Below are 15,316 nucleotides of genomic sequence, written 5' to 3'. Positions count from 1 at the left end.
TTGTTGAGTTGTATAAGGTCTTTATATATTTTGGATGTTAATTTCTTATCAGATACACCATTTGCAAATATCTTCTTTTATTCAGTTGGTTGTTATTGCCTTGTTTTGTTTATGGTTATTTTGGTGTAGTCCCAGTGGTTTATTTTTGCTTTTGTGTTCTGAGGAGACATATCTAGAGAAATGTTTTTATAGCCGATGACATAGAAGAAATTACTGTCTATGTTTTCTTCCAGGAGTTTTATGGTTTCAGGCTTCACATTTAGGTCTTTCATCCATTTTGAGTTTAGTTTTGTGCATAGTGTTAGAAAGTGGTCTAGTTTCATCCTTTTGCATGATGCTGTCAGCCTTTCCAGTACACCACTTATTGAAGACACTGTTTGTTACCCAATGTACATTCTTTCCTCCTTTGTCACAAATTAATTGACCATATAGGTGTGGGTTTCTTTCTGGGCTCTCTATTCCGTTCCAAAGACCCATGTGTCTATTTTTGTGCCAGTTCCATACTGCTTGGGTTATTATAGCTACATCGTATATCTTGAAATCTGGATTGTGATACCTCCAGCTTTGTTCTTTCCCAAGATCACTTTGGTTATTTGGGGTCTTCTAGGGTTCTGTACAATTTTGCGAATGTTTGTTCTAGTTCTTAAAAAAAATGCTGTCACTCTTCTCATAGGGACTGCGTTAAACTGTAGATTGCTTTGAGTGATATGGACATTTTGACAGTATTGCTTGTTTCAATTCATGAGGATGGAATATCTTTCCGTTTGTTTGCACCATCTTCAGTTTCCTTCATCAGTGTTCTATAATTTTGGAAGTACAGGTCTCTCACTTCCTTGGTTAGGTTTAGTCCTAGGTATTTTATTATTTTTGGTGCAGTTGTAAATGGGATTGTTTTCCTAATTTCTCTTTCTGTAGCTTCATTATTAGTGCAGAGAAATGCAACAGATTTCTGTATATTTTCTATCTTGTGACTTTACTTTTCTAGTAGTTTTATGTGTGTGTGTACAGTTTTTAGGGTTTTCTATATATTGGGTCATGTTGTCTCCAAAGAGTAAAAGTTTTAATTCTCCCTTCTCAGGTTGGATGCCTTTTATTTCTTTCTCTCATCTGTTTGCTGTGGCCAGGACTTCCGGTACTATGTTGAATATAAGTGGTGACAGTGGACATCCTGGTCTTGTTCTTGATCTTAGAGAAACGTTCTCAGTTTTTCACCATTCAGTATGATCTTTGCTGTGGGTTTGTCATATATGGCCTTTATTATGCTGAGATATGTTCCCTCTAAAGATATCTTCCCTCTAAACCTACTTTGTTGAGAGTTTTTATCACAAGTGGATGTTGTACTTTGTCAGTTGCTTTTTCTGCATCTGTTGAGATGATCAAGTTTTTTTTTTTAATGTTTATTTATTTTTGAGAGAGAGAGATACAGAGAGAGAGAGAGAGAGAGAGAGAGAGAGAGAGAGAGAGAGGGAGAGAGAGAGAGCACAAGCCAGGGGAGGAGCAGAGAGAGAGGGAGAGACAAAGCAGGCTCCACGGCTCTGAGCTGTCAGCACAGTGCCTCATGTGGGGCTCAAACTCACAGACTGTGAGATCATGACCTGAGCCGAAGTTAGATGTTTAACCAACTGAGCCACCCAGGCACCCCAAGATGATCAAGTTTTTTATCCCTTCTTGTGTTGACGTGATGTTTAAGGTTGATTGATTTGCATATATTCAATCACCCTTGCATCCCAGGAATAAATCCCACTTGACCATGGTGGATGATTTTTTTAATGTGTTATTGGTTTTGGTTTGCTAATATTTTGTTGAGGATTTTTGCATTGATGTTCATCAGAGATATCGGCCTTTGGTTTTCTTTTTTTTGTAGTATCTTTGCCTGGTTTTGGTATCAGGGTAATGCTAACCTCACAGAATGACCTTGGAAGCTTTCTTTCCTCTTGTAGTTTTTGAAATAATTTGAGAAGACTAGGTATTAATCTCTAATTTAAATGTTAGGTTGAATCCAACTGTAAAGGCCTCTGGTCCTGGACTTTGTTAGAAGTTTTTTGATAACTGATTCAGTTTCATTGCTGGTGATTGGTCTGTTAAAATTTTCTATTTCTTTCAGCTTTAGTTTTGGAAAGTTACATGTTTCTAGGAACGTATCCATTTTTTCAAGGTTGTCCAATTTGTTGGCGTATAATTTTTCATAATATTCTTATAATCCTTTGTATTTCGGTGTCTTGGTTGTTACTTCTCCTCTTTCATTTCTGATTTTATTTGAGTCCTCTCTTTTTTTTTCTTGATGAGTCTGGCTAAAAGTTTATCAATCTTGTTGATCTTTTCAAAGAACCAGCTTCTAGTTTCATCGATCTGTTCTATTGGTTTTTAGTTTCTATTTCATTTATTTCTTCTGTAATCTTTTGTTTACTTCCTTCTACTGGCTTTGTACTTTGTTCCTTTTTGAGCCCCTTGAAATGTAAGTTCCAGTTTTATATTTAAAATAATTGTGTGAAAATGTATATACTGTTTTATGGTTAATTTTTTCCTTGACATATCATGAATATTTTTCTGTGTTACTATAATACCACAGTATGTTTAACTAAATCTCTATTGTTGGAATTTTATGTTATTTCTCACTTTCCCATCTGAGTCATTGCTGCAATAAACATATAGGTAACTGTAACTTATTCCTACAGGTGGAGTTGTTTATTGGTGTATTATTCTTTTTTTAAAACAAATATTTAATTTTATTTTTTTTAATTTACACCCAAATTAGTTATCATACAGTGCAACAATGATTTCAGAAGTAGATTCCTTAATGCCCCTTACCCATTTAGCCCACCCCTCTCCACAACCCCTCCATAACCCTGTTTGTTCACCATATTTAAGAGTCTCTTGTGTTTTGTCCCCCTCCCTGTTTTTATATTATTTTTGCTTCCCTTCCCTTATGTTTATCTGTTTTGTCTCTTAAAGTCTTCATATGAATGAAGTCATATGATGTTTGTCTTTCTCTGACTAATTTTGCTTAGCATAATACCCTCCAGTTCCATCCACGTGGTTGCAAATGGCAAGATATCATTCTTTTTGATTGCTGAGTAATACTCCATTGTGTGTGTGTGTGTGTGTGTGTGTGTGTGTGTGTGTGTGTGTGTGTCTTCCTTTTCCATTCATCCATTGATGGACATTTGGGCTCTTTCCATAGTTTGGCTATTGTTGATAGTGCTGCTATAAACATTGGGGTGCATGTGTCCCTTCAAAACAGCATGCCTGTATCCCTTGGATAAATGCCTAATGGTGCAATTGCTGGGTCGTAGAGTAGTTCTATTTTTAGTTTTTTGAGGAACCTCCATACTGTTTTCCAGAGTGGCTGCACCAGCTTGCATTCCCATGGTGTATTATTCTTTTAAAGCATTTTTGAATTTGGCCTGCTAATGCTTTGTTGAGGATTTTTGCAGCTGTGTTCATCAGAGATACTGGCACATAATTTTCTTTTCTTTTTTTTTTTTTTTTATAGTGTCTTTGTCTGGTTTTGCTTTCAGGGTAATGCTGGTCTTGTAGAATGAATTTGGAAGCATTCCTTCCTCTTCCATTTTTTGGAATAGTTTGAGAAGTATACTATGAACTCTTTAAATATTTGGTAGAATTTACCTGTGAAGCCGTCTGGTCTTAGACTTTGTTGGGAGGTTTTGGATTACGGATTTAATAGTATTACCAGTGATTATTCTGTTCAGATATTTTATTTCTTCCTGATTCAGTCTTGGAAGACTGTATGTTTCTAAGAATTTATTCATTTCTTCCAGATTGCTCAAGTTGTTGGCGTATGTTGTTCATTTCAGTCTTTTGTATTTATGTAGTTGTAATTTCTCCTCTTTCATTTCTGGTTTTATTTATTTGGGCCCTCTCTCTTTTCTTCTTAATGAGCCTGGCTAAAGGTTTATCATTTTTCTCTTTTCCAAGAAACAGCTCCTACTTTCATTGATCTTTTTTTATTTTTTTATTTGTGTGTGTGTATAATTTATTTATTTTTATTCTCCTCTTTGTTATTTCCTTCCTTCTACTACTTTGGGTTTTGTTTGTTATGCTTCTCCTAGTTACTCTGAATGTATGGTTAGATTGTTTCTTTGAGATCTTTCTTGTCTCTTGAGATAGTCTGTATCACTGCCCTCTTAGAACTGCTTTTGCCGTGTCCCGTTGATAATGGAACATTGTGTTTCCATTTTAATTTGTCTCAAGGTATTTTTAAATATACTCTAGAATTTATTCATTGACCCAGATTATTTAGGAGTGTGTTGTTTAGCCTCATTTGTGTTTTTTCCATTTTTTTTCTTGTGAAAATTTCTAGTTTCGTATTGTTGTGTTTGGAAAGATGCTTAATATGATTTCAATCTTCTTAAATTTATTGAGACTTGTTTTGTTGCAAAAATGTCATCTAATCTGGAGAATGTTCCCTGGGCACTTGAAAAAAATGTGCATTCTGCTGTTTTGTTTTGGTTTTTTTTTTGAACTGTTATGTATATCTCTATTAAGTTTATGTAGTCTAAAGTTTCATTTAAGGACACTGTTTCCTTATTGACGTTCTGTCTGGATAATCTATCCATTGATGTAAATGGAATGTTAAAGTCACTTAATGTTATTGTATTACTGTCAATTTCTCCCTTTATATCTGTTAATATTTGCTTTACATGTTCAGATGCTCCTGTGTTGGGTGCATAGATAAATAGTCATATCCTCTCGATGGAGTGATCCATTTACCATTAAGTAATGCCCCTTCTATGTATTTTGTTATAGTCTTTGTTTTAAAGTCTGACGTAAGTGTTGCTATGCCAGCCTTCTTTTCATTTCCATTTTCATGGAATGTCTTTTTTTCATCTCTTCATTTTCAGTCTGTATGTGCTTTTAGGTCCGAAGTGAGTCTCTTGTAGGCAGCATATAGAGGATCTTGTTTTTCTATCCAGCCCTTTGTCTTTTGATTGGAGCATTTAGTACAGTAACATTTAAAGTAATTATTGAGAGGTATGTGCTTATTGCCATTCTATTTTCTGGTTGTTTCTGTAGTTTGTCGCTGTTTCTTTTTTTTCTTTTTTTCCCCTTGGTTCCTTCCCTTGTGTTTTGATGATTTTAATTAGTGTAATGTTTGGCTTCCTTTCTCTCTCTCTTGCTCTCTCTTTAGATTTCTTATAGGTTTTTGGTTTGCAGTTATCATGAGGTTTGTGTATGACAAACCTACGTATACAGTAGTCTACTTTAAGTTGATGGTCACTTAAGTTTGGACACATTCTAAAAGCATCACATTTTATTCTCCCTTGCCACATTTTCTGTTCTTGACATCATATTTTATATATTTTTATTTTGTGTACTCCTTAGCCAATTATTCTAGGTCTGATTCGTTTTACTACTTTTGCCTTTTAACCTTCACACCAACTTTATAAGTGGTCGATCCACTACTTTTACTACATGTTTACTTTCACCATTAATATTTGTTTCTGTTACAATTTTCTTACTCGTAGTTAAGACTTTTTCTTTTCTGCTTAAAGAAATCCTTTTAACGTTTCTTGTAAGACCTGTTTAGTGCTAATGAACTCCTTTAAGTTTTATTTGTCTGGGGAACTCTTTACGCCTCCAATTCTGAGTAGGTCTTGGTGGGAAGATTGTTCTTGATCGTAGGCCTTTTCTTCAGCACCCTGAATATATGTCTTTTCCTTATGGCCTGCAAAGTTTCTGCTGAAAAGTCAGCTGATGTATGTAACTTGTATGTCATTAGTTGCTTTTTTGTTGCTGCTTTTAAGATTCTCTCTTTATAATTAATTTTTTACAGTTTAATTATAATATGTCTTCATGTGAAGCTCATTGGGTTCATCTTGCTTGGGACTCTGATTCCTGGACCTGTATGTCTGTTTTCCTTCCCAAGTTAGAGAAGTTTTCAGCTATTATTTCTTCACAAAAGTGTTCTGTCCCTTTCTCTCTGTTCTCCTTTCTGGGATACCTATAATGTTAATGTTTTATGCTTAATGTTGTCTAGAGATCTTTTAAACTATCTTTATTAAAATTTTTTCTCTCTTTCACTTGGATGGTTTCCACTCCTCTGTCTTCCAGATCACTGATTTGTTCTTCTGCATCCTCTAATCTGATGTTGATTCTCTCCAGTGTATTTAAAAAAATTTTTTTTTAATGTTTATTTATTTTTGAGAGAGAGAGACAGAGTGCGAATGGGGGAGAAGCAGAGAGAGAGGAAGACAGAGAATCGGAAGCAGGGTCCAGGCTCTGAGCTGTTAGCACAGACCCTGACATGAGGCTTGAACTCATGAACAGCAAAGTCATGACCTGAGCCGAAGTCAGATGCTCACCTAACTGAGCCACCCAAGTGTGCCATCTCTGGTGTATTTTTGAAATTTCATTTATTGTAGCCTTCAGTTCTGATTAGTTCTTTTTAACATTTTATTTTTATTTGTTGACATTCTCACTGTTCATCTATTATTTTTCTGAGCCCAATTAGCACCTTTATGACCATTACTTTGAACTCTTTATTAGGTAGATTGCTTATCTCTACTTCATTTTGTTCTTTTCCTGAGGTTTTGTCATATTCCTCTATCTCCTCATTTTGTCTGACTCTCTGTTTGTTTCTATGTATTACGTAGATCAGCTATGTCTCTCAGTCTTGAAGGAATGGCCTTAAATAGTAGGTGTCCTCTGGGTCCCAGAAGAACAATCCCCCCAAAGCCACCAGAACCAGGCACTCCAGGGGTGATCCCTGTGTGATCTGTAGGCACCTTCTTGTGGCTGGGCTATAGCTGCTGCAGGGCTGCTGGTGAACAGAGTTGTAAGCACTAGTTTTGACTTTTGTGGTTGTACTGGTGTGTGTGGCAGTCCCCCCTCCTCGTGGTGTGATTCACTTAAAAAATTTTTTTTTAATTTTTTTTTCACGTTTATTCATTTCTGAGAGACAGAGAGAGACAGAGCATGAGCAGGGTTGGGGGTGGGGGGGCAGAGACAGAGGGGGACACAGAATCTGAAGCAGGCTCCAGGCTCCGAGCTGTCACCACAGAACCCGATGTGGGGCTCGAACTCACAAACCATGAGATCATGACCTGAGCTGAAGTCAGACGCTTAACTCAGCCACCCAGGTGCACCCCCCCCCCAATTTTTTCTTAATGTTTATTTGTTTTTGAGAGACAGAGTGCGAGTTGGGGAAGGGAAGAGAGAGAAAGAGACACAGAATCTGAAGCAGGCTTCAGACTCCAAGCTGTCAGCACAGAGCCCTATGTGGGGCTTGAACCGATGAACAGCGAGATCAGGACCTGAGCCGAAGTCAGACGTTTAACCGACTGAGCCACCCAGGCCCTGCGCTGTGATTCACTCTGAGGGGCAACGGTCCAGGCCAAGGCTACTCACCAAGTGTGGTAGGCATAGCAGGAGTTGCATTGGGGTTACCAGTCCTAGCTGAGGCCACCTCCTGGGTGAGGCAGAGTGACAGCCATTTTGGTGGGTCAGCTACTGGTCAGGTGGGTCCACAGGGTAATGTGGAGGTGGGGTGAGTGGGCTGGCAAGGTAGATGGAATGTGTCAGAGATGGCACCCACCAGTGCCGGCCCAGCTAGATAGAGGGAGAATAAAATAAAATGACCTTACCAGCCTTCCCCTCTTAAAGAACATCCCTACAGATCCCTGCTCCTACAGTCCATGCCTTAAAATTAGTCAATAAATCTCTTTCACATATGGCCCAGGCACTGTTCAAACTGCTGCCTCTGTGCTAGGTCTCGGTGTGAGTAACTTGTGTTCAAGCCCTTGAAAAGTAGAGTTTTGGCTTCCTATTGTCTCTGGCTTTCTTGAGGTTAAACGTTGGTTTTCAAAGCAAGACATTCCTGGCTTTTGTCTTCCTGTTGCAGGTCCCCAGCGCTGAGGTAGCAGATGTGGAACTTGAACCCCTCAGTGCTCAGGGATTACCTCCTCTCTGTGCCAGGGGTGTGAGCCCTCACTATATCGTGTCTTTGACCCTTCTCCTCCTCTTAATGTGCCTTTTTCTTTATATCTGTGGTTGTTTTGGAGCTGCTCTGCTGGTCTCCCAGTTGTTCCCGAAGAGAGTTGTTCTTATGTAGTTGTTTTGTTGTGTCTGTGAGAGGAGGTGCGCTCAGGGTTTTTCTTCTCTGTCAACTTGATCCCATCCTCTGACTTCTTTTTTAAGAACACAGAAGAATCCGGCATAAGTCGTTGTAGTAGAAAAGTCCTGAGTCACATTCACAGACATTAACATAACCTGTTGTTGGGATAGAAATACTGGAGTTATATTGCAAGCATTTTGAGGAGGTCCTTGGATAGTCCTCAAACATACACGAGGGGGGATGGAGGGAGGCAGGGTGAGAGAGCGAGAGGGAGGGAAGGAAGGAAGCAGAGAGAGAGAGAGGGAGGGACCTTTCAGCTTAGTTTCTGATACTGAAACTGTATTCATTTTGTTTCTCATTTTGCATATTTGGTTCTCTACTAGTTTCTCATACATATTTCTTTTCATCATCTTTTTCTTTTATATCATAAACTGTGAAACTTTGATATGTTTTACCAGCTGTCTGTTTCCCAGGGTTTGTACTTTGTTGATATGGCTCTATTCCCAGCATATCATGGAGCCGTTATTTTCTGACACATTCTTAAAAAGCAGCTTAAACACAAGGCCCTGTACAAACACTTGAAACATGAACAAGCAAATACACATGAATCTTGATCTCCTTTGATGCTTGGCATAGCACCTTGCCTGTGGTAGAAACTAAATAATTAATTTTCGAAGTGCATGTTGAATAAGGAGGATTTTGGATTGCATCTTTTTTCTCTCGCTCCTTATGCTTCTCTTTTATGTCAACAGAGGCAACACGGTCTCCAATGCACAATATCTGGGATCGTACAGTTGAGTGGCCCGGGGAACATCACTTAAACTTCAAATTCTTCTCCTGTGGTTCCAACACTTACATGGGAAAGTTAGCTAGCCTCTCCGGTCTTAGTTCGCCCACCTGCAACTTGGGGAGGATAATAACATCTGTTTCATAAAGATTTTATGAGGATGAAATTAGTCAAAATCTATAAAGGGATTAAAACAGTGCTTAACACATATTAAGCGTTACTTAAGTTTTAGCCATTATTTGACCATCTCCATCTCATGGGATTGAGAAAAAGTCATGTGTACCTTACGTTCTCTCCATTACAGACTAGATGTTTAATAACTAGTTGTTTTCCTGCTCTTGTTCCATTTAATTACTAACTGATTTTTTTAAATTTTTTATTTATTTATTTTGAGAGAAAATGCAAGTGAGGGTGGGGCTCACAAACCGTAAGATCATGACCTGAGCCAAAATCAAGCATTCAGATGCTCAGCCAACTGAGCCACCCAGATGCTCCACTTACTTATTGAACTGTTAACTTGCTGTTGAAATAGAAAATAGGCTATCACAAATATTACTCAGCTAATTAAATCAGATCTTGCATGTTTTTGATTGGGGGTATGTGTGTGTGTATGTGTGTGTCCATATTTAGCAGGATTTGCAGGTTCGTTAGAGGCATCATCTCTTAGTCAGAATTCCTTGACTTCATTTCAGTAGGATGGAAATCCATGCTGTTTTCATTTATGAACATTTGTAATCTGAGTCTTTGTGACACTAGGATTAGAAGCTCTACTGTTCCCAGTTGGAAGACTTTGGACAAGGTACTTCTCTAAGTTTGTGTCCTCATCAGTAAAAGAGGAAAAATAGTACCTCCCTCCTAATGTGGTCACGAAAAGCAGAGGGCCATCATAATAGCTATATACAAAATGTCTGAAGCACTCACTCTGTGCCACACACTGTTCTAAGTCTTGAACTTATCCAAAAGGCTTAGTTCAAAGCCTGCACTCCCAAGCGTTAGCTGTTGTTGTTGTTAATTCAAGTCTGAGGAAGTAGGTGTAGCCAGAATGTAGAAGGCATGAGCTCCAAGTCTCCTAGCTAAGGAGTCTCAAGGTCATGGTGGTGGAGTTGGGGTTTGAATCCTGTCAATGTGTCTCCAAAGTCCAAGATCTTATGCCTCCCATGACTGCTGCCTGTCACCGTAGACCTCTGCCCACCTGCGTTCCAGTCAAAGATGTCTTTGCCAGGCACCAAGCTGCCTTTTGTCTCTTTTCAGGGGATCTCATTCCTTTGGAATGCATGCCCCCTATTTTGTGCATGTGAAAGTACTTCTCTTCCCCTAAGATTCTCTCAGTCCTGAAGCTTTGCTGGTTACCCTCCTTGGCCTGCCCATGACATTTTGTATAGAGGGAACTTGAGAGAAGCACACTACTTAAGTATCATTGTGTCTCTTACTGTGCACTTCAGAATCTCCCATTTAACTTCTGCTCATTAAGTATTTATGGGACCGGTGACTAGTTATTTTGTAATCAAGGGCTTACCTCCTGCCCTTGGCTTGTAGGGTCTAGGGAAAGGATAGGAGCATAGACCCTACCACCCTTACCTGGTCACTGCCCCAGGTGAGATCAACAGTGGTCCCTAAGTTTGAGAGCTGTCAACCTCCTCCTCTATGCCATCCCATGATATAGCGTCCCTACCTACCCCTCCAGAAGAGAGTAGGATGGGCAACATGCTCGAAGCTTCGAGCCTCCATTGATGGGAATGGACTGTGTGTAAAGGCCACGGGACCTCCCCGGAAGACATACGCACATGATGCACACACATACATAGTTCTAAATTTTGAATACTCTTTGAAATGTTGACTTGTCCTTCACTGAGCTCACTGTGGGTCAGGTCTGGAAGTGCATGTTTGGAAGAGAAAGACCTAAGCTGAGCCAATTAGTGTAAATTCTACTTAATCTTAAATATACTTTTGGGGGGCACTTGGTCACAGCACCTTTTTGCTCCACTCAAACTTTACACCATCCACTGTTCTGGGGATTTGTTAAGTGTTGCAAGAAAAGGGGACAGTACTTGGACGAAGGGTCTCCCAGGGCTTTGCAGGGCTCATTGAGTCCTTGTCTCCACTTCGTCCTGCAGACTCTGCCCCCAGAGGCCTTAGGTCATAGTCCACCCCTTTGGGGGAACCGCTGCTGGGACTATGTGAGACCATTAGAAGAAATGGACATTTTAAATCCAGGCATTTAAACTGTAATCCTACTAAATAATTTGTTTCCTGTTTTATATTGTTTGCATACAAGAGGGGGTGGAAAAATCCAGAAATGTTTTCCAGTGCATTTCCTTCCTTCCACCCCCAATCCTGCTAAAGATACAGCGTGCAGATTTCATGGTGGTAGGGTTATTCCCAAGTGCTAAATTTCTTTGTGCCCAATTACTTTCCTAGTAGGAATGGCATCTAATACTTTCTATCACTATGATGCTAGCAAATGTTGGGTCCACGGAAGGTGCTTGATACGTTGATCAATTAAATGCTGATTTTGTACCCCAGTTCTGAGCTCTATAGGGAATGTGGTCAGATATTTTGGTACACCTAGGAAGACATCCACCTCCATTTTCTTTCCACCTTTCTATTTTTTTATCTGCTGAAAGCCGGCTGTATCCTCACAATTGAAATTACATTTTTGGTCATTGCCAAACACTTTCATTCTGCCAAATGAAGTGGGGGGGGGAGGGGCAGGAATCTCTTGTAAAGGTATCTGATGCTTTCGAGCATCTGTTTCTTGAATCTTCCTTTTTGATGATACCTTTTCCTGATTCTTCTGTCCTCTGTCTACCTTTTCTTGCCCTGGTGGACTCTAGTTTGCTCTAGATTTTGTCCTCAAACTTCTCTTCTTCTCTATGCTTTCCCTTGTTGAGTTCATTCTTTCTTTTAGCTTCTCCTCTTACTCCTTTGTAGATGACTCCCCCAAATACAAATCTAGCGCTGTTTTATCTCCTCTGTGACTCAGCCTGTGTTTCCAAGTGCCACATCAACTGGCATCCACACTTCGGTGACCCACATTTCATCACAAATTCAAAGTCTTCAATGGTGGCTCTATTATTTTGCCTGCCCTAGTCTCCTCTCTCTTCTCAGTGATTCCGTCTCGGTTGGTTAAAGCCCCAGTCTTTCTAACACACAGAAATACAAATTGAGTGGTCATTACTGATATATCTCTTTCTTCCACCTCTTATACCCAGTCTGTCATAAATGTCCCCCAGAAAAACATGCCTTAAATTTGGTTCTGTTCCTCTGCCAGCACCCGGCCCGGCCCCAGCACTGGCCGCGCCGTTCATCACAGGAACAGGCTCTCAGTCTCCCCCTCTTCCTCCTGCCTCTCCCTCGCCCACCTCATGCGCTGGCTAAGGTGCCGTCACTTCCCACCTCCACACCTGAGGGTGGTCCCTGCTGCCTGTTCTCAACCAAATGCCCCGTGACTCCCAACCCCCTCCCTCTGTGTCCTCTGTGGCGAATACGTTAAATCCTCAAATGGGTATTGAGTGCCTTCCACCCACCACGCACTCAGGCCGTGGGGGTGCAGCAAGAGGAGCAGACCAGGTTGGTCCCAGCCCTCCCGGGACTGTAGTTTCCTGAGCAAGTGAGCTCACTGCCCCTGCCTCTCCACCCCCGCCTTTAAAGGTCCGGCGTGTCTCACTTCCTCCCCAAAGCTGCCTTCAGCCTCTTCAACCCACGGGGATAAATCCCTTTTCAGAATTCCTATTGTCCTCGTTTACTTATTCTCTGATCCTTTCGTGTATATTAGTTCTAACTACCTACCTGGACTGTAATGTCCTTGAGGTCCACTGTTTTTTATTTGCTGTGCTATCTCCGCTGTGGGGTATGTATTATGTGTCATTGTTGTAGTGGTATTCACAATAATTACTACTAGTAATTACTGCAATTATGTGCAATTAAGCCACCGTTAGAAGAATGCAATGAATTTGTTATGGCATGCAGAACTTTACATGTGTTTGCTTCTCTGATGAGTACATACTTTACTCACTTAAGTAATTGACTCAGCGTCCACTAGCTGTGGGTCTCAGGGAAGTCACTTCTTTCTGAGACTCAGTTTCTTCATCTGCAGTGCTGAGAGCTGGACGCCTTTTTCTTCTTTTCCCACACATCACTGGATGGGTGCCTTCTCTTTAAGGTTCCTTCCACTTCCAACCCTGTGGTTCAACTCAATTTCACTCCACTCATTTCTAGGGAATCTTTACTGTGTACTGTGCACAGATTTGTTGCTGAGGGAATATAAAACAAATATGGCCCAGTCCCCGCCCTCAGAGTTTTTGCCATCCATTGTAATAACAGGAAGCCATGGGTATCCGAGGGATAGAGAACAAGGGGGCTAATTACGTCATTAGGAGAAAGCGAGAGTTGATTCTAATTAAAAGCTTCCTGAAGGGGGAGAGATTTCCGTTCCCTTGAAAGGAGGTAGTTGATGGTGTGGGAGTACAGAGGCCCTGGTGGGGAAAGCAGCTATTCAGCGGTGAACCAGAACAGGGCTGTGTTGAGGATCAACCAACCAGACATTGGTTGTGTGCTAAATTTAGTGTGGCTACCTCACTGACGGTGTTGCAAAGCACAACAGGAGAGTTTCAGCTACGTCACAAAAGTATGTGGATCTCAGAGGGGTGAGCCATTTGGCTATTTGAGATGCATCCTTGGATTAAAACCATTTATATTGGCATGCCCACATGCAGAGGCTCATAAGCCACAGGGGAATATGTCTCCCGTTGATGATACATCTGGATTCCTGTCACAACATAATACACTGAATCACCATTATCATCAGCTAGTGATAGAGTTCAATATTAATATTTATGTCTCTCCTTATTCCAGAAGGAACTGAAGCAGTTTGCAAATATATTCACATGAACAAGCTAAAAATGCAAGAGTTGCAAAATGAGAAAATATAAGTAGAAATAATAGTGTGAGGTCAGAGGAAAGTTAAATGCTCAAACGTTCTAAGCACTGTACCAGAGGTGGGCTGCATAACTGGGGCTTAGTAAATCTTAGCAACCAAGCATTTTTCCCCTAAAGTTTTTATTTATTTATTTATTTATTTATTTATTTTATTAAAAAAAAATTTTTTTTAACGTTTTATTTATTTTTGAGACAGGGAGAGACAGAGCATGAACAGGGGAGGGTCAGAGAGAGGGAGACACAGAATCTGAAACAGGCTCCAGGTTCTGAGCTGTCAGCACAGAGCCCGACGCGGGGCTCGAACTTACGGACCGTGAGATCACGACCTGAGCTGAAGTCGGCCGCTTAACCGACTGAGCCACCCAGGCACCCCTATTTATTTATTTTTTAATGTTTATTTATTTTGGGGAGAGAGAGGGAGAGTCGGGGAGAGGGGCAGAGAGAGAGGGAGACACAGAATTCGAAGCAGGCTCCAGGCTCTGAGCTATCAGCACAGAGCCCAACACGGGTTTCCAACCCATGAACCGTGAGATCATGACCTAAGCCAAAGTCAAATGCTTAAGTGACTGAGCCACCCAGGAGCCCTGAAAGTTTGCATTTTTATTATGAAATGTGGCATCTCAAAGATCCCAAGCTTATGTTCAGAACCTTCTCTTTATTGATCCAAGAGATTTTCACAGTGGCCCACAGTGTGTGCTTTCATTCATGTTGACTGCTCTTTAAGTGCGTTCATTAGGAGCAAAGACTCTTTGGCTGACTTTCTGTGGCTGCGTTGCTAATGGACCAGTGATTTTACTTAGGGAAACTCTGGCACTGAAGTGGAAGAGAATCCCCTCTCGTTATAAAATGTAAACGTCATGTCTTCCTTTTAGAAGCTTCTCTCTCTGACGACCCCCTACCCTTCCACACACTTTTCCCCCAAACATGCTGTTACTAGTTTGTGCCGCTTGAGAGAGGCCAGCCCACAGAGCCAGGGGGATTTGCGGTGGGGAACAGCAGAGGGGAGAGCACCTGCTGGGGGCCCCCCCGCGTGAGCTGGCTTCGCTTCCATTGACAGCGTGAGGCAGCACGAGCGCTATGGCCAGCTGACTCTGGTCAACTCCACGGCCGCGGACACGGGCGAGTTTAGCTGCTGGGGACAGCTCTGCCAGGGCTACGTCTGCAGGAAGGACGAGACCAAAACCGGCTCCACCTACATCTTTTTTACAGGTAAACCGTTGGGCGTGTCGGTGGGACGCTTCGGTATTCTGGACTTGGCCCAGAGGTACAGGTTCCAACTGGGTGCCGAGTACCTAATAGTGATGATCAGAGCGCTCCCTGTGTGCCAGGCTCTGTCAGTTTATGTCCGTTATTTCGTGTAAGTCTCCCCAGTGACCCTCCAGGGGAAGCACTCCTGTCATTTCTCTTGTATTCGTTGGGAAGTAGAGTTTTAGCGAAATGAAATACCTCCTTAGGGTCACACAGGTAAGTGGTGGTTCTAGGATTCGAACCCGGGCTGATTCCTGAGTCTGTACCTA

The 15,316-nt window shown here is 41.2% G+C and overlaps 1 protein-coding gene across 1 annotated transcript in view; it reads left to right on the top strand.

Moving 5' to 3' along the window:
- Nucleotides 1–15,316, top strand: part of PDGFRL (platelet derived growth factor receptor like) — a 70,874-nt gene that overhangs the window by 46,839 nt on the left and 8,719 nt on the right. The window contains exon 3 of the mRNA XM_043560029.1: nt 14,857–15,008. Coding sequence (XP_043415964.1) covers nt 14,857–15,008 — 152 coding nt within the window. The remainder of the gene's footprint in view (nt 1–14,856; nt 15,009–15,316) is intronic.

The sequence above is a fragment of the Prionailurus bengalensis genome, chromosome B1 (genome assembly GCF_016509475.1).
Source record: "Prionailurus bengalensis isolate Pbe53 chromosome B1, Fcat_Pben_1.1_paternal_pri, whole genome shotgun sequence".
Classification (NCBI taxonomy): Eukaryota; Metazoa; Chordata; class Mammalia; order Carnivora; family Felidae; genus Prionailurus; species Prionailurus bengalensis.
Note: the sequence above shows the minus strand (reverse complement) of the source record. Positions and strands in the feature narration are given on the sequence as shown.